The following is a 19701-nucleotide window of genomic DNA, read 5'->3' on the forward strand; positions in this document are numbered from 1 at the left end:
ACGGGAAATCGACTATCAGAATCGAAAATTCGCGAAAAGCAAATAATCGCTAGATGAGTATTACACAATGAGCGCATTTCTCGCGTTCGTGAATTCATTAGAATAGGTAAGGATCGGAATTCATTAAAATAGCGACACTCATGACTCATCCAAATTCCCTGGATATTCATGTGGAGACATGCGTAAGTACTTTCTTCACTCTCTGTTCGTTCTGCTTTGCTTGTTAACACTTTCGGTTTTCGCTAGAATTTGTCCAAGCTGCTGCTCCTTGAAAAAAAAAAAGACCTCCAATTCCCTCGAATATCAGTAGCTACGCATTATACTTTTTTTCTTCTCTCTTCGTGGATGTTTGTTATCACGATGGCACGAAAAAGGCCACTCTTTCAGCCATGTGAACAAATATACAAACGAGCCGGTGTTTTTAGTTTAGAATCCAAAAAAGATAGGAAAAACATACAGTACTCGTGTTTTGTTGAAATTCTTCCGTGATAAATTTACGAAACATTCGATAATTTGCTCCGCTTCCTGCAACTTGTATCACTTATAGTGTATATATAACCGAACAAGATCTCCATTATGCTTCAAAGACGAGGATTACGTGAAATTGATCTCCGGATACGAAAATTGTTTCGTAAGATTAAGATCGTGCAGGTGATACGCGCTTTTGGTTGTTTAGTTCAACCAGTCGTCTTAAAACACTTTGTTTTTTTTTGGAGCAAGGCTAACAATAAGGAATCTTTATGTAATATCGATCAACTTATTATACGACGATTTTTCCTAAAATTCTTAGCAATCGTCATTTGTACAAACTTCTACGACATGGAATATATCAGCTAACAGTCGCACACTCCTTTGTACCAATAATTTTTTACACAGGTAGATAAATTGAAAAGCGGTGGCAGGTACTGGCGGCTACTGTTAACCATGAATTTAAAGTTCCGCCAGATCACATTCGCCAGCTGTGAAATTAATGACTTCTGACGAGCATTGCACACGCCATTTGTAACGCGTTTCTCGTGTTACAGAGTCGAGAAAGCTTCGCTTCAAAAATAAACTAATCTTCTTAACCGCGACAAGGAACCGCAGTGTTCGTTTCTCACAACGATGTACTCGGGAGCCCCTTGTCCACGGGTCAAAGAGGAAGCTCTACTTGAGCCCGGTCGACTCGTCGTTTTGTAAATTTAGAGAGCAGATCAGTCAGCATCGTTCGTCGTAAGGATAATCAATCGCCTGCAGCTCGTTTTTCAACCGAGTGTCTAACTATACGTTAGCACACGGAATAACCTTAGGTTTTTTTCCTGCACTCAAAGCAACGATCTTTTTGTACAAGTATGTAACGACAGTTGAACGACTCTCCATTTTTATTCAATCTTTACTGATTGTCAGCCGCAGTATCTGCATGCAGAATTTGGGTTAATGACCTGGCAGAAGGACTACAGTGTACTGTTTATTGACAAAATTAGCGAATCTGCAAACAAGCGAAAAAGGTTTGACTCAGACATGTTTTTATGGCATCGCAGGGTTCTCCATTTTACAGTTTAGCTGTATATTCAGCTGTATGGATGCAAGTTATGAGGTTAAACTTCGCAACTTTAGTGTAAACGTGTGCATTTCTCTGAAAAATCGTTATTTCGAAAACTTCCAGATAACTAATACACTAAAGCGTTTCTGCCTGCTCAACTCCTTCGAAATCACTCTGAAGTAATAAAATAATGATTTTTTTATTTCCGTTGTTTCGTCATACGTTATACAAGCTTGAACCTCACAAGAAGTTGACTGTCGTTCCTCTTCTTCATGCTCTTCTTCGAATCATCCAAACGTCTATAATTTTCGGTATCGATTACAGTGCGTTCAGTCGCACCCTGCGTACGCTTTTAAACCGGATACGAATGACGCTGAGAACAATTAATGGGTTCTCAGTAGCTTACCATTTTTGTAGAATCATACCTGGAACGAGTTTCCTTTCTAAGCAAATTTTGTGACGAATGAAAGAAACCATAAGTTGATCACAGACACATCATATTTCTATAGAAAGAAAACTCGTATTAGTTTCGATTCCAAAAAAGAAAAAAAAAACAAAAAAAAAAAAATTGGCGAGCCGCTGGAACCATTGAGGAACAGTAAAGTCCATAAATGACTTAATTTTCCGGCTAACTCGTTTTCGGTCCAAAACAAAATGCGACTTCGATTCTATACGAATTATGTGACAATGCATCTCATTTTTTCGCGTCAGCTGCATCGCCAGTCGTTGTCACACAATTCTTATAGAATTGAACTCGCATTTTGTATCGGAACAAAACAAGTTAGCCAGATGGTCAAGGCATCTATGCGTTTTACCGAACATTACCGCAGTACAAGTCTAGCGAGTAAATTCCACTCCTCGCCTCAAACACGAGGCACGCTAGCTGCGAAGGGTGGTTCATTCCTCCATCGCAAAATGGCGAGTAAAACAAAGGAAACAAACGAAGTCGTCTGGGCGATAGAGTGACGTCGTCTATCCGATGATACCGCGTGTGTTGGTGATAATTAGAGTATAGCTGGAGCAGTGCTCGACAGATTACGATTAGACCGTGGAGCGGCATTAGCTACGATCGTTGGACTGAAACCAACTGAAACCGTGTGGCAATTTCTACACGAGTGAAGTCAGCTATTGTCGCAACTGCTGGCGTAGTTTCGGTGGGTTATAACGGCGGCAGCGAGCGAACCGGCGCAATGAGACTAGTTCGAAAGGCCAGGCGCTAAGCCTCCAGTTGTAATCCAACCACGGAGAAGAGAAGAACGTCGGACATCCTCTCCGTCTGCGGTGTAAAGACGCAACATATTATCGTCGTACGTTTACCTTCGAAGAGACACGTGTTTTCTCATTCGAATGCCGAGACGCTTAGTGGGTGATAACAAGTGTTCCTCTCCGCTGTTACCTGGCACTATTCGTCGCTCGAAACTGTTTTACCTAACACCGCGGCTACACCCTGCAGTGACAATTCCGACTCCTCGTCATACTCGGAGTGTATTATTGTTGTACGATGTCAAGTAGTGTGTGCCATGCCCCGCTTCCAGCCCGAATGGAAGCCTTCACCACCAGGCTCTGTCTGCGAGCTGTCGACCAGTATGAACGCCTTCTTCAGGCTCACTTCAACAAGGTAAGCCATAGCGATTCGATATTGTTTGGATCATTTTACCGGCTGATCTTCGCGCTCGGCTGCTCTCTCTGTTCTCAATTCCATGTCACCTAGTTGTGCAGTCGAGCTTTTCGAATCACACGTGACTTTGCTGAAATGAGGTTGAGGCTCGTAACGTTATCGTAACGATGGAAATCCTACGAGGTTGAAATTGAGGTTGAAGTTAGCAAAGTTATCGTAACGACTTTCTCAATATTACAGTGATTTTAAAGGAACGAAGATTTCAAAATATGATAGTCTTTTGTTTCGTTACGGTTTACTTAATTTCAGACAATTTCAAAATCGCGAAATAACGCTTTTTCCTCGGCATGAATCGTTACGATAATGCAACTAACTTCAATACGATCGAATTCTTACATATTTCGTAAATTATAATATACTGCATAAACATAATCACATTTATGCATTTCTAAATCCGTGATTGTTAGGGACAAAAAATTACTTAACGACCCAACGATTCCAACTTCAGCTTCGTTGGATGTTTCGAGCGTCCGTCACGTGGGAAAACCAATTACCTGTATCAATTTCGAATTCACGCGTGTTTAGCTAATGTCTTTCTCCAGAAAAAAATCGTGTAATAAGCATACATGAAATAATGAATCTGTTGGAGAAATTTTTACTCGCGCACACTTTGCCGATTATCAATTCAAGAGTTACGTAAAAAAGGGGGGCTATAAAGTCACGCGATTTTGATGGATAAATTATTGTAAACGTTACATCAGCGTTCCAATCATTAAAAAAGTGTGCCGAAGTTTCTTTTAATACTTATTTTTATTTGGGATGGGTAAGTAGCTGTTAAGTCGCGTCGAGGTTTTACGCCAATGCTGATTAGACGATATAAACGTTGACAAGCTGATTAATGCAGACAAGTTTTTGCGAATTATTGCCTTTTTACTCAGTCATTTAATGGCCTTTTTCACTTCTACCTTACATTTTTTTTTTTTTATTTCGTTTACGTCCCTGCATCACATATCCGATCAGTTCAGACTTGGGTTCAAGCGTTTTATTGATCCGCAAAAAGATTCTGCAGAGTCCAGCTGGCCGTATTTTCGAAGCCTGTAAGTTAGAACCGATAAGGACTGATTGATTTCAGCTGTTTCAGCTATTTTCACGTATATCTGTTCACGTGTTTTGAATCCAATTTCTCGATGATTAATTCTAAGTCTCATAATTTCGGCGAAGCAGGCGTTGATATGTGATGATTAACAGGGTGTGAGTCAAAATTTGGAAGGAGTCAAAAATCAACATTTCGAGCAATTCATCTTTCGCTATTTTATTATCGCATACTTGAAGTCTCGATTTATCGGCCATTCCAAATATTGTTCCTTCCAAGTTTTAACCCCCGCCCGATTAACATCCAGATTCATTGATAATCCAACCGCAATGGCAATAGTTGCCCCTCATTGTTTACCGATCGGAATCACGCCACACGCAAATTAGCTCATCAAAATGTCATACGTCAGAGAAAATTTTTATAGTCAGAGAAATTTGTTCCTGTATATATGTGTATATTTATATATACATATATCTATATATAATATATGTATGCACGTACGTCTGTAAAACGACTATGAACGTACCTACGTACACTTTTATACTTATATGTATATATTATAGATTCGCTCGACGCAGCACGCGCATCACGTTGCTTGAAGTTTATTAAGCACAATGTGAATAACAATGATTAGAGCTATTTATAAATCAGGCTCGAAGGCATTAATCATTCATCGGTCATCCGTTCTTTCGGTGATGCAGTTTTTTACTTTTGCAAACATACGATATGCACATTGGGTATACATATATATATATATATATGTGATAATTAATCTCAAACGAACAAAACGGTGTTTCGACTTTTAACGACAAATTTGATGGTGTGTTTGTATGCATACCTTCGCATATTGGTTTCGCAATATCGAAGTGCATCCGGATATGCAGGAAGGAATTCTCATCTTCACCTCGAGAACAAGGCCGTGAAACGAACGTTCTTTTTCTTTACTCTTGCACAAGGGTACACGATGTTATTATACCTTTTACGTATACCGAAGCCCAAATTCTTCACTTACGCAAAGTTTTTTTTTTTTTTCTATCAAATCAGGAAATTTTGTTCCGCTAATCGTCCGTTCGAATTTCGTTGCCAAATTCGTCGAAACCGCGTGTTTAAATATTGAAAGAAAACTTATTATCCGCATTGTTGTCTAATCTCTGAGCATTTGATTTTTCGAATCGTGCAAGTAATACCAAAAAATGCAAAGCTTTTATTTACTTTTTTTTATCTTTCTCAGAAGCGAATGCAATGCTTAGCAATATAAGGACCTGTAAAAAATTCAGTAAACACGACTCAGGTTCGACTCGCTCCAACGAGGAATCAGCAGACCTCTCGATATAATAATATATGAACCGTCGGCAAGTCGCGCGTTGCGAAAAACGTCGGGTTTCGAGGAAATAATCATGGTATTCGACTCGCGAGCGATCGCGGTGTTTCGTCACGCATATAATCGGCTTTTATAAGGCATTTTCAAACTGCCGATGATCGTTTTGTATACTCGTAAAACGCGTTAAACAAACTACGCACGTAGTTTCATAGATATATCATGTATAATATAAATTTGTATCCTGAATTCCGGACAAACGACTTGATTGATTTTCAATAGATGTAACGAATAATGTAATATACATTAACGTTATAAAAACGACCCGTGAATACATACACGTATGTGGATACATGTAATATATACAGAGTGATGCGTGTTGTACACAAAATCCTTTCATCTATTACATTTACTTCCGGTTGTGGAATATAATCACCGCATTTGTTATATTCTATTATTGTATCGTCTCGCTCATACCTGTACTCGTCGTAAAACGATTTGAGTTTCTTTTTTTTTTTTTCATGGTTTCCACAGGATGAATAGATGATAAAAAATTGCGTGGTAAAATTTCAACTGTAGAAAAATATCTAACGTAAATCCTAACATGAAATTCCGTAATCGTTAAGTTACTAATTCATTGATTAGCAAATTATCCGCAGTATTAAATCTCTGATACCTATAAAATCGAACAATTTTATACATGCCGGCTCTAGACCGTCATTTTCTAATCCTATTTCATGATATTAAAATTTAGTACGGCCCCCGTATTTTTGTCTTCTATTTTTACCGCTCTTCGACTTAATTATCATCGTCGAAAATATACGTAGTAGTATAATACAAGTTACGAAGCTTTTGGGGGCGCCGAAAGTTATGTATTATATATATGTAATGCACGTGTATAACGCTTCGTTCCATTCAACAAAACGATCTACTGTATTACGTTTGAGATAAACAGTAGTCTTAAGACTTGAAATTGTTCATCAGTTTTATAGGTTGATTTATGCACTGCTTGTATGTATTACATACTCAGATTCGTAAATTTTCAAATGAAGAAAATTTCACTTACAGTCGCCAGTAATAAGCTGTACAATTTTTTTTTTTTTTTTTACCTCTCTTTATTCGAACACGTGTGCATAGGCATCAGTATATTATGCGTCGATATCGACGCTCGTGTACACAAAACTATATATATATATATATGTACATACTGTACATACATGGATGTCACACTGCCGTATGGTGATATTTTTTCCACGTTACACATGTAGGCATGTATAATATACGCACTCTTATTACACGCGTAACAGTATTCTAAACAACTGTTCGTCGTATACGCTTAATCATATTATTGTGTTTCGAAGAAAAACAATGCGGGGAACAAGAAGGAAGTATGCTAGTCGGAAACGGCAATTAGGTGGCGGAAACTACGTCAATTCTTAATAGAAAAACGAAAGGAAGATAATTAGAAGGAAGAAATCAAATTAGACGTGAGGATAATGTCGTTTAAATAAACGCCTCAATTATCTAAATCGCATAACAAACTAATTGTAAATTTCGCACCCATCTATACACGTATACGAATTCATGTAGAATATAATATATATATATATATACATATATAATATAGGTGTGACCGGATGGTGAATAAATAATTATACCGTGTACGCGTATATATATATGTATATATGTACATTGTACACATATGCGTAACGGCTATGAAAAAGCCCCCCCCCCCCCCCCTCTTTTTTTTTATAATCTGTATCGTAGTGTCGCATATATGAAAGTACATATTATATGGGTCTGAATAATATATGTATACATTGCGGAAAAAAAAAAAAAAGGAGAAACTACCTACGTCAATCTCATATCTACTTTAGGATCGGTTATAGCGTTTCTCGAAGCCGCAATCAGAACGGAGAGGAGTCAGAATTATGTTTACGTTATACGATGAAACGTCTGCGTCGTTCCTTAGCTACGGTTATTTTCTATCCTCGGACAGCAATGTGTATAATATTTTTTACTATGAAAATTGTTATAATATTGCTTTGCTCAACGATCATCATCATTGCGCGCAATTGTATCGCAATAACTATTATTGTTATTGTTATTATTATTGTTGATAAAAATCTACTTTCGTTGACGTTGAACAACAATACGCTTGATCGTTTTGCAAATAGAAATTTGCCAATCGTTATCGATATTTCGATTTACATATAACGTTATACTTTCTTGCTTAGATCTGCAATATGCTGATATTCATGCAACTTAAACTCTGTAAAGATTGATTACCTTTGTATTATCGGATGCAGGGGGTGAAACGTATATGTACCATAATCTAAGTCGTAAATTTATCTCGTATTACTTGACCCAAGCTTTACCTGCACACATCAGCGATCAAGTTAATTGGTAAATGCGATAAGCCGAACGACGACGATGTATAACTATAAATTTTTCGTCTCCTTTTTTTTTTTTTTTTCCTTTCTGGATTAAACAAATTGATTGCTTGCGAACGAACCGTGAACGAAGAGGTGATTAACGTGTTTGTAATATCGACAGATCGTCTGCATTATTATACCTTATAATACACGAATAACGGTGAGATATGATAAAGGGAATTTTTAAATTTCTCCGGTATTTTCATACTTATTTTTAGATTTTTTTTTTTTTTTTATTCTTTAATTCCTTACGCAAAAACGCATTAAATATTATCAAGCAGTTTATGATCCTTGATAACGAATTAAATTGAAATTATTTTTACCGGTGGTGTATATAACGCGTGCAGATTGGTAGAGAAAAAAAACGATCAACCATTGCGGTAAAAATTATTAGAGTTTAATCTGTAACTCCTTTATGTACAACCGCTTATCGCGCTAGTCTCAAGGTACGGCTCCAAATTTTCTTCTTATCTGCTGTACGGTGTTAACGGTGCTGAAAATTTAGCTGCAAAGCTACAACGCAGTACGATTATCACTGTTCTTTCTCTTTCGCTCTCGCAAGCAAACACGATTATTGGATCAGGAATTAACCATCATACTTTTTACTGTCGATCTCAAAGGTATGCTTGTGCGTAAAGAGTTGAAAATTTTCAGAGGTAACATCAGCATTGCAGGATAACCGGAGTCTTCTTCGCTACTTGACGACCATTCGTCTTGGCCAAAATTAGTATAATAAATTTTTGAATAATTATGAAAATCCGCTTGCTATAGAATATACATTATACAACTACTCGTTTGTATTTGTATTCACTTTACACAGCCTAAATCTTTTCGCCGGTTAGCGCTAATCGGTAAACATTAAATAACGTTTGGCAAAATAATCATGTGGTGAATCTTTGTCCTCAGCTTTTTCTCTCTCTTTTTCTCTCTCTCTCTATCTATCTATCTCTCCTTTTTCAAGATTGTGCCTGTATATACCTGTATATTTTTAAGTTTGTAATCGGCTTTTCATGTTAGTTGTTTCCAGTGAAACGGAGCATTGTTATTTGAAGAAGTATGTTTTTTTGCTCCTAGTGTATCGCGCGTTCGTAAAAACTTTGTATATATTTTGTTTACATTTTTAGCAAAGGCATGCCAATTTCATCAAGCAGATTCACAATTATTTTTATCCAACGCAAGCATGCCTTACGCGTTTTTTCATGCGTCTTTTCCGTACGCAAAGTATCCGTTTCTATGACGGCGCGTGTGCGTCTGTGAATGCGCATGCGCGGAGTACAGAAAAGACCACTTTCAACTCCTAGGCACTGATATGCCGGGACAATCTCTTAAAACCTGAAAATCAACTGCACATGCGCGAGTTTTATCGGCTGTTCGTGCAGGCTGGCCAACCCGAGTTTCAGCTGTCAAACTGTTTCTGCCGGCGATGTAGTTGATACGGATTTTCGAGGTTAGAATCTTAAATAATTGAGGTAGTGACACCGAAAGGTCTGGGGAAGCATTTGTTATTGGTTCGGAAAGTTGATTGTTCAAAGAACGATCGGAATTTAATACTTATGCTCTTTGAAAATTCGAACGTCCACATTTTATTTACGTTGGCCCGCCTGCATCGCAAAATATCGCCGACCAATGAGATTGAATAATTTGGAGCATGCGCAGTTGTTTTTGAAGTTTCACCAGATTTTCCCGGTATATACTAACTAAATAGCCGATTGCGTATGTCTAGCATGGGCGCAGCGTCGTCCCATTGGAATCCCGGAAGGCGTAATTTTTTTGGAGCTCTCGTATGCTCAATATGAATTCAAATTTTTCAATATTAATTGTGGACGTCGTCTGATAAGTTCATTTGTTTCGTAAATAACCAGCGTAAGCAGCAGCGACCCCGCCATAGAAACTTCCGTGATGAAAGGAGATTAGAAATTTTGCCAACAGGTGGCGGCACAATGGGGCTCGAATTAAAATGGCGGCTTCCGGGATTCAATGGGGAGCAGAATTTCACGTCTATATACAGGCGTCCATTTTCTGTCCGCGCGCATGCGCTGTCGCAACCGAGATTACGCGATCCTAACCTCAAATTTGTGCTTCGTGAAAAAACGCGTAACACACTCTTGTTATGTCAAGAATGGTGTGCAACAAGGAGACAACGGTATTTTCGCCTCCCGTATTTGCAATATTCGTCTTTGATTCACCTAAGACTCATATTGCAAACTTACGATCAGCCCGAAAAGGTTGAGTTTGCCTCCTTGTTACATAATGTGCTATTCTTTTACAAAATACAATTTTTCGATCGATTGTTGTCACACAAATATCATATTATACAAATAGAATCCTACGCGTCTGCTACACAGCATGGCGTTTCGTGTTTCGTTTAATTAACGTTCAGATTTTATAACACGGGGATACATTTCCGCTGTTTAAAATTGCCAAATGGAAATCGACGTCTCGATGCGCAAAGAACGAGATGCAAATTTTTTTGTCAAGCCTCAAAACCCTACATAACAATACTATACACGAATACGTATATTACATATACCTGTACAGTATAGCTAATCATCTGACTATAATGCAGTTCGCGGTCAGACTCAATGCCGTCGTCTGTAATAAATTATTGTACGTTTGCATATATACATATATATATAACATTTTTTTTTTTTTGCTCTCGTAAACATTAAATATAAACCTTTTTGAAGGAGAAATAATTGAAAGGTGAAGATATGAAAAAATATTATCTATTACTGTCTTATGACATTACCGGCGTAGATGTCAATGCCTCCGATTGAATTTACGCTCTGCATGTAATGAATTATTGCAAAAAAACTTTTGTCACTACGCCAAATTTCCTCAACCTTGTATTATGTATGCAAATATGCGTGTATATGTATATGTTGTAAATATATATTTTATTTATATATATATAGAAAACCTTGCCTATGCGATATTAAAATTAATACCTTGTCGCTGAAACTAGATATGCGCAAGGTATGCTAGACTTGTGTGTATTGCGTGCGTGTGTTTTGTGTGCAGTGATTACACGCCTTATACATTACAGTGATACGCGTATCCAGTAGAGGATTTTGTATCGCTATTTTCGACGCCATATGTACCTTAAATAAATATGTATAATTTGCATTTGGACATATACATGTATATGTGTACGTGTTTGTACTTGCATACATACTCTATGTTTATATGTATAAATATCCTACGAGGACTGCTCTAAAGATAGCCGGACGTTAGAAGTACGACGTGTAAATGTTTTCATTGTTTTTTCGCACGCGATTCTCATTCAAAATCAAGCCACGCGGTACTTTTTTGCAACACTTAAGTCTATAAGTAGGTTTATTATACGTATGTATATGTACAGTATCCTTATGCCGTATGAAATACGGTTGTTGACTTCGGATCGTTTCGCCTATAATATTATAGATATAATATATAAGGCGTACTACACGGCGAATTTTGGGGGTCTCATGTACACGGAAACGATCATCATTTCTACATTGTGAATTATGTACATGCGCCACGTTGTGTATAAAAATAAAACAACCTCTGCAGGCGATGCATAATTATTACCATTTATGTATTCGCGTTCCCGTGTCTTGATTATCAAACGTCTGTTTAGTGGGTGTTCTTTAGTTTCTGTACCAATCACTTGTTTGCGGTTTTTTTTTTTTTTTTTTCAATTTTTACTTTTTCACCTTTCGCAGTGCGTACAGTCAGAATAATTCTCATCGAAATATGCAGCAGGCGTGTGAATAGTTTGCTTACATGGTTTACAATGTTCGGTATATTTTAATTTATTAATTATACATTCACGCGAACGAGGAAAAAAGAGGAGTTTTTAAGTTGATTGAACGCAATTGCTCGAGAAATATTTTCGTATATACTTTTTTTTAGACGCACATACCTATAATTTCAAGTCTTCGAAACGACGGTAGTGTATTATGTAATATTATTATACGTGCGTGTAAATTGTAAACAAATTTTTTACCTTTCTTAATCCGCGTTACTTTATGCAATTTTTCAAGATATTAAACTCGTTACTTTCATTCACGAATCATTTATATCGGAGAAAGACAGAGAGAGAGAGAGAGAGAGAGAGAGATAAAGAGAAGTAGAAAAAAACCATAAATTTTTTGTAAATGTGAAGGAAACATTAAACAACTTATTGTTGAAGAGAATCTATTAAAAGTTTACACGATACCGTGATGAAAGATATGTGAAATTTTTTTAAACTACGTCCATTAATATATGACGATTAACGAATACTAAATATTATTTGAATGGCGGTAAACGGTGTGCGAAGAATATTTTTTTTTCAAGTATTATCACACGTGCAGGAACAGCGGTTATAAATAAATATAAGTAGCGAACGAATAAAATCGAATACCGAGACATTGGAAAAATATACATTAAACGTTGCAGTATATGTATAATACACTTTTGTTGCACTACTCTGCAGCACAAGGCTGATAAAATTGTTGCAGTGTATCACTTTTCAAGCCAATCGAATGTAATTCACAGCTTCAACTCGAATATCGCTTGTCATAATTATTACAAAAAGAAAGATATTCCTATTAATTATGGATATATATGTCAGTCAGATTTCTATTTCACTCTCCTACAGCTATATCTATTGATAAAAAATATATCAGTATTGACTTTTCTTGTTTTCCTTATTATATTCAGGAACATCTGGCCGTATTCAGGAAATTTCCAAATTTAAAATCGTTTGCTCAAGCTGAAAATATTAATCAAGATTCTTCTCTTTGAAACCACTTTATTTTTTCGTCAACACCGATATTATTCTCACTAGTCCGTGTCGCAATTCGAAGAACTTGATTTTTCGATACACCCTAATATATCTGTGTAAATATATATAATATTCTTCTTTATTGCTTTCGACGAATTGGTAGGAAAATTGCGGGTCATCATGTCACATACGTCATATACCGAGAACGCGTCTATGCCTATCAAGAAACTAACGTATACACTTCTGTAAAAATATATTTAATAGATTGATCGATCGTTAGCAGGATAATGTATGAAGTCCGTCTGAACCGGATCGCGTCAGTAAAATGACGTTTACTTTGGCTTTCAGAAATATGTACACCGGGGGACAATGAATCTGAGACGGCTAATTTTTTACACTAGACAATTATTTTGGCAACACAGAGAAACTTACAGCGCCACAGTCGGCCGAGCGCGAAACAAACTCAATCCCAATAAACGTAACGTAACCCATGACCGTCGAATCAACCTTAGAATACCGCGGGGATAATGACTTCTTAGGTTGACACGTATTCTAAGGTTAAATTCGATGGTCATGAGTTATGTTACCTTTATTGAGATTGAGTTTGTTTTGCGCTCGGCCGACTGTGGCGCTGCAGGTTTCTATGTGTTGCCAATATAACTGTCTAGTGGAAAAAATTAGCCGCCTCAGATTTATGGTCCCCAAGTATACGTACGTATTTCTGTCGTTAATCTCGCGGCATGAAGCAGAAAGGTGTTCGTTATATTTTTGTTCAACGTTGCTTGAATATGTACGTACAATAAAAATTGCGCTATCTGCGGTATTTTCACGACGTGTATGCATGTAAGCACTGATATTACTCAAAATCAGTGACGTATCTTCTTCGGTCGGTAATTTCTGATTATACCTGTAATATATAATCTTCTTGAACTAGAAAAAAGAAACCACATAGCGCGATGAATATTAACAAGAACTACAGCGTGCAAAAATCCACGTAATTTTCAACATTGTATGATTGTTAGCGATTTATAATCAAGTCTCGATTCGATAATACAATTCTCGGAGGTTGTATGTATGTATGTACAACATACATAGTTTAATATCTATGGTAGCTACATACATGGTGGCTCAATCATTAAACATGTATGTTTGTATGGGAATACACGATGTCGATATGAATGACGTCGGCCCTGATGAATTTTCCGAATTTGCAACAGGTTTCTTGTAATTACCCAACACGTCTCCGGTACAACCAGCTCGTCTTTATACATGTGCTGTAATATAACTTTCTGGACTGCGCGATACGTTTTCCGGCGCAGGATTTACGCAACTGTTTTTGATGTGTAATAACGAGAAGAAAGAAAAAAAATTGAAAGAACTTCATAAAATATTACATGTATATTTATGTACGAATAAAAATACTGACGCAATTATTATGACGACTAATTATAATACTTGAATCACTGCGATTCATAATTCCAGCATTATTATATTATGGTTAAGAGAAAGAATTCACGTCTGCATAATATGGGAGACTTCTTTAAGAAAAAATAATATCGACATTTCGCGTACCAAAGAATTCACCTTTGACGTTGGCGTGATATGATCCTTTCTTATTGAACACGATACAAATAATTGATATACTTAAAGAAAATTTGAATATTATAACATACGTGTGGTGTATTATGTACCACATTATTATGTGTATACATAGGTGTATGTATAAATATTTATGTGGTATATAGTGCGGAATTTGCCTCGTTACGCCGCAAATACATGTGATTCGATCTTGTTACGAAATTTTTATCCATATACTCCGTGTATGTAACAAACAATATTCATTATGTACACACACACGCACACACATACACACAAGCATGTATATAACGCATTGTGTACGTACATACAATGGTTTTGAAACGAACAGTTATCTAGTCGATTCGGAATTTTATATTATACCGGCTGTACAGATTGCAGGTTCGATTTATTCTTCCTTTATTTTTCTTTCAACTCTTATGAAACTAGTGTTCTTTTTCGCAACATCATAGTACCTACATCGATATATCGTGCATTCGTATTTCTGCAGTAAAATTTTCCTCAAGTAATGTGGTAGAAGAAATTGCTTAAATTCGTATATAAATGTGAGCATGAAGAGAAAGGAAGAAAAGTTTATGGTGAATTGGGGTGAATGTTATAAACTGATTGTAAAAATTAATTGAAATTCGATAAGTTACTCGATTTTCCGTGGATATCGCTTATTATGCTATTACTAAAAAATAAATATCGGTATCACGTGCAGACTTAAAAATTCATCTGTACGAGAGATTAATTAGTGGTATATGCATAAAATACCTAGATATGTCAGGTTGAGATGTGAAACGGAGTGAATTAATAGCTATTAAGAAATAATTATCAGTATATATTTCATGAAGCGCAAAAAAAAAAAGAAAAAAAAAAGAATAGAAAGAAAAAACGAGTAAAACTAAACCGCGGCATATTTGCATAATAGATACGTAAACCGCGGTAAAATATAACACTCGAAAGCTTTATCATCATTCTCGTATGTTTCAGTATTTATATACATATAAAATTTTATCAACAGTTTCCTGTAACTCGCTATGAACTCTTAAAAGCACAAACTTGATCGTGCAAGCGAAGCAGGTAACACGTGCAATGCGAGATAAATTTTATCTACATGTATGTCTACGTACTATATCAATATCAGTAAAACGTATCATATTCTCATTTCAGTGATTTATTTTTGCTTGATTAAAATATGCTCTTGCCAACTCGAGTACTTCACAAATTAAATATACTTTTTGTTGTATTCTCTTCATTTTTATACTGGTTTGCTTTCGTTTCCATGTATCTGAAGGAATAAAAAATTTAATTTCATCAAATGTATACCTGCATCGAATTAACCCTTTGAGTCACATTATTGTGCTGAGTCAACTTTTATAACAAGATAATATTCTAAGGTTTTTGGGGCAGGTAATTACGAATCTGAAACCAGATTTAAAAAATTCAAGATGGCGGATCCAATGCAGTGGACGAAAATTTCAAATTTGATCGAATCCGGTGAAAAAATTCAAAGCAGGGGTTTCTGTGGTCGCTGATTGGTTTCGCCGCACTGAATTTTCAAAATCTGGTTTCAGATTTGTAAACGGTGACCCCAAAAACCCCTGGACAAAGTTTCTTCTCCGGATCCGATCGAATTTGAAATTTTCGTCCGCCATCTTGAATTCTTAAACTCCGATTTCAGATTCGTAATCAGCGACCCTAAAAACTTATAACTTATGTAAAACGTGTATATGCTTAGAGGAGTAACTTGCTCGGAAATGAATTATTCCTTCAATTTTCACGATTTTTTTCCAATCAATTTGTTGCTAACAATAACAATTTGCATTATATCGCAATAATTACTCTCGAGTATTAAAAACCTATTACTATACTGCCAGAAATAGCAAACAAAAAAAACCCGCAAAGAAATATGTTGAAAAGCTCTCTAACTATACAAAAAATGGATATAAAATAGATGGTAAGAATACTTTACCACTAGAACTCAAAGGGTTAATTGTAAGATGGAAGAAAATCGTCAATTATAGAATTAGATTCGCGCTTACGATTGTATACATATTATAGGCGAATTATAACCGCTTATTAGGTAAAGAGAATAATAAGACATTGCAACTTTGAGCAAAGTCACGAAACGGTATGACTGTTCAATCTTTATCACTCTCTTTTTTTTCTCTCTCTATCTCTCGGAATAAGGTATTCAGATTGTAGACTAAGTACAGAGTTGCTGCGAACCTCGGGCATTTGGTTGAGTTGCGCGGTTATCGCCGACTCGTACCATATACTATATACGATCGATGATCGGCGTGCGCATTATATAACCAGTACCGCATGTAACATTATTCGAAAAGATGGTTTCTCCAATTTGAACGTAGAGTGAAAACTTGATTTTTCGTATTTCACGCATAAACACACGCGCCTTGGCATCGTGCTTAGTACAATACTTATATTATACGTAGGTATGCAGATACAACTAATTATACTTTCTGGGAATTTATTCTTCGCACTTGCGTCTGTCTCCCTATCATATCTTTATCTTTCGTTCTCTCCCCTCTTTTGCGAGTGCCGGGAAGATATTGGCCCCTTAAATTGATAAAATATATAAATAGGCAGTACACGTTTTATATTTGAAAATTTGTTTTATTACATCTACAATAACGAATAAAACTTATCTGCAACGAAATGCAACGATTGATAAATTTCTATTTTTGTCATCTTTGTTACTGGCTTACATCTAGTGTACAGAATTATTGTTACTTGTTTTTTCTTTGGCGTAAAAGAAAATGATTTAAAATCGAGGTTCTGGAAGTAAGCTTAGCAACTTCCGTCACTTCGTTTCGTTAATTTCTTTTGTTATGACTTTAGTCTTTCGACTTGTGTTATAATATGTACTGTTGTACGACCGAGAAATAACTGTCGCGCTATTTAATTATCGCATAGACACAATATTTTACATAATGTATATTATTATAAACAGAATGAGTTCAGAGTCTCCGTGGTTTATTTTGCACTCTTGTGAAAAAACGCGCAAGCTCGTACATAGACATGCTCTTGTTCTGTTCCATTTATTTTACTTTACGTTTTCACTTGCGACATCGATCCTCGTGTGCCAACATGTGCTGAAATCAATTCGATAATTCTCATTTAATTGTCCCCAACACGTAACACGGCTTTCCACATTATAATCGTTATAGCTACACGCGTGACGTCCATAAGAAAATACGTTAATTTTCAGGACGTTTTTACCATGTTTGACGTCGTTAAATTCTTAGTAGGTTTGTTTGCTTACAGCCCTCGAGCAAGGAGCAGCCATCACGTTTAAGGCATGAATCGGCTTCGCCAAAGGAACAGCGGCGCCGTAAAGAAAATCCGGGCTCGTATTCTGCAGTTACCGCCTTCCGACAATGGAGAAGGAGCACTTCCGTCGGCAGTAGATCCGGTTCTGCAAACTCGAAACTTCCCAATGACCCAGCAACGGTACGAAGACTCGAACAATTCCCCCTTGTGCTTTCCGACACGTCCATGCCAGAGGAAGATTTATCCTTAAAATTTCTCGCTCTGGTACGTGTTATCCTTTCATATTTCATTTATCCCTGCACTTTTAGAACCCCCTTTCATCTGGTTGGTTAAATACATGAATTCTTCACGAGTCGGAAAATTTCGTCACCAAGCACAATTGTATATATTGAATAAATTTTCAAAATTAAGAACAGTATTTCCGTAAACTCTGTGAAGTAGAGATGATTATTTTATAGAGATGTAGAGATTCAAATTGTTAGCGGATTCGTTTTTGATATTTGAGTTCGAAATTCGGGACAAAATCAAGATGGCGGCCGTTTACTCACTTACGATTCTACTTCAACTCTACGATAATTCCTAGCTAGTGTAATTTATCTAGCGTCGTTTCTTGATAAATTCGAGGGCAGCAAGACTAGTTTCTTCGTGATTTGATTTTCACCAAAAGCCCAAGCGGTCAGAGATTAACTTGCAAAATTCCCATATGCACATGGTATGCTACCCCTATGGCTCACTTTTGAAAGTAAAAAACCAAACGAGAAAAAGACTAAGGATAACAATCCGCATCGGAATTAAATGAATTCGATTTTTTTTTAAACTAATTTATCATGCTTATGTTTGTAGAATGCACTCGATCTTACTGCGCCAGCAAGCGACGTGTTGCTGAAGAACCGCCTGAAGTCGTGGTTTCAATTATCGGGACATCCGGATGGTTTTGCTCCAGCCGGACCTGGAACAGTGTGGAAAAGGCGTACGGGAGGCGCGGAGAATACCGAAAGAATGGTATACGAGGCGCTGAGCAAAGATGAAACGATGAGAGATTGCGTGCCACGGTATTATCGTGAGGTGGAGTACAAAGGGGACACGTTTATTGAACTTCAAGACCTACTTTTCGGTTTCAACGACCCGCACGTGATGGACATTAAAATGGGTACGCGTACCTTTCTCGAGTCTGAAGTTTCCAAGACAGCAGCCAGGCCGGATCTTTATCAAAAAATGGTTGCCGTCGATCCGGATGCCCCTACTATTCAGGAACACGAACAGCGAGCTGTTACTAAGTTGCGATACATGCAGTTTCGCGAACAACAGAGTTCGACCTGTAGTCACGGGTTCAGAATTGAGGCTATGAAACTGCCGGGTGCACCGCCGATCACCGACCTAAAGAGGGTCAAGTCTCATAGCGAGGTTCTTGGCACTATGGCCATGTTCTTGAAAGGCCGTGGAAATACCCGAGAAAAATTACTTGAGCGGCTCAGAAATCTTCGGGTCAAATTCCAACAGTCGACGTACTTCCAAACCCATGAGGTGAGTTCGTATCTCGTGACTCTGTAATGCGATAATTAGAAGGCATTATTGATTACTATTGTAACGATTCATAACATAAAACCTATTTTTTCTCTTTTTAAGGTAATCGGTAGCAGCATTTTCATGATATACGACGAGGACAAGGTTGGAGTTTGGCTGATAGACTTTGCAAAGACCTACAGAGTTTCTGACGGTCAGATATTAACCCACAGATCGGGTTGGGAACAAGGCAATCACGAGGAAGGATTTCTTTTTGGGTTGGATAACTTGATTTCAACTATTGAAGAAGTTGATATCTCTTCGTAGAATTTTGCAACCTCTGACTGACATATATTATACGAATATTATAATCTTATTTAATTATATAAATTATTGTTTAGTATAAGATTTGATAACGAAATTCTCTGGTCTGATTATATTGTATTTTAAGATTATATATTTATAAAAGAAATATTACTAGAATAAATTACCTTCGAATTATTATCTATAACATATCGCTCAGATGCGTTTCTACCGGCTCACATTTCGATGGGTATCATTGAATTCGATTTAAAACCTTTTTCAGATCT

At 36.8% G+C, this 19701-nt stretch overlaps 1 protein-coding gene across 3 annotated transcripts; it reads left to right on the plus strand.

Moving 5' to 3' along the window:
- Window positions 1-2579: 2579 nt before the first annotated feature.
- On the plus strand, window positions 2580-19612 carry LOC124182146 (inositol-trisphosphate 3-kinase homolog). 3 transcript variants are annotated; one of them, XM_046569020.1, is made up of 4 exons: window positions 2580-3140; window positions 17587-17872; window positions 18452-19132; window positions 19235-19612. In XM_046569020.1, the coding sequence occupies exons 1-4, from the start codon at window positions 3043-3045 to the stop codon at window positions 19436-19438; spliced, it is 1269 nt and encodes a 422-aa protein (XP_046424976.1). In that variant the 5' UTR covers window positions 2580-3042; the 3' UTR covers window positions 19439-19612. The 3 variants fall into 3 exon arrangements, with proteins under 3 accessions (XP_046424976.1, XP_046424975.1, XP_046424977.1); XM_046569019.1 differs by having other exon boundaries at window positions 2581-3140; window positions 17603-17872; XM_046569021.1 differs by having other exon boundaries at window positions 2582-3140; window positions 17603-17788.
- The last annotated feature ends 89 nt before the right edge of the window (window positions 19613-19701 follow it).

This window comes from Neodiprion fabricii, chromosome 5 (assembly GCF_021155785.1).
Source record: "Neodiprion fabricii isolate iyNeoFabr1 chromosome 5, iyNeoFabr1.1, whole genome shotgun sequence".
NCBI lineage: Eukaryota > Metazoa > Arthropoda > Insecta > Hymenoptera > Diprionidae > Neodiprion > Neodiprion fabricii.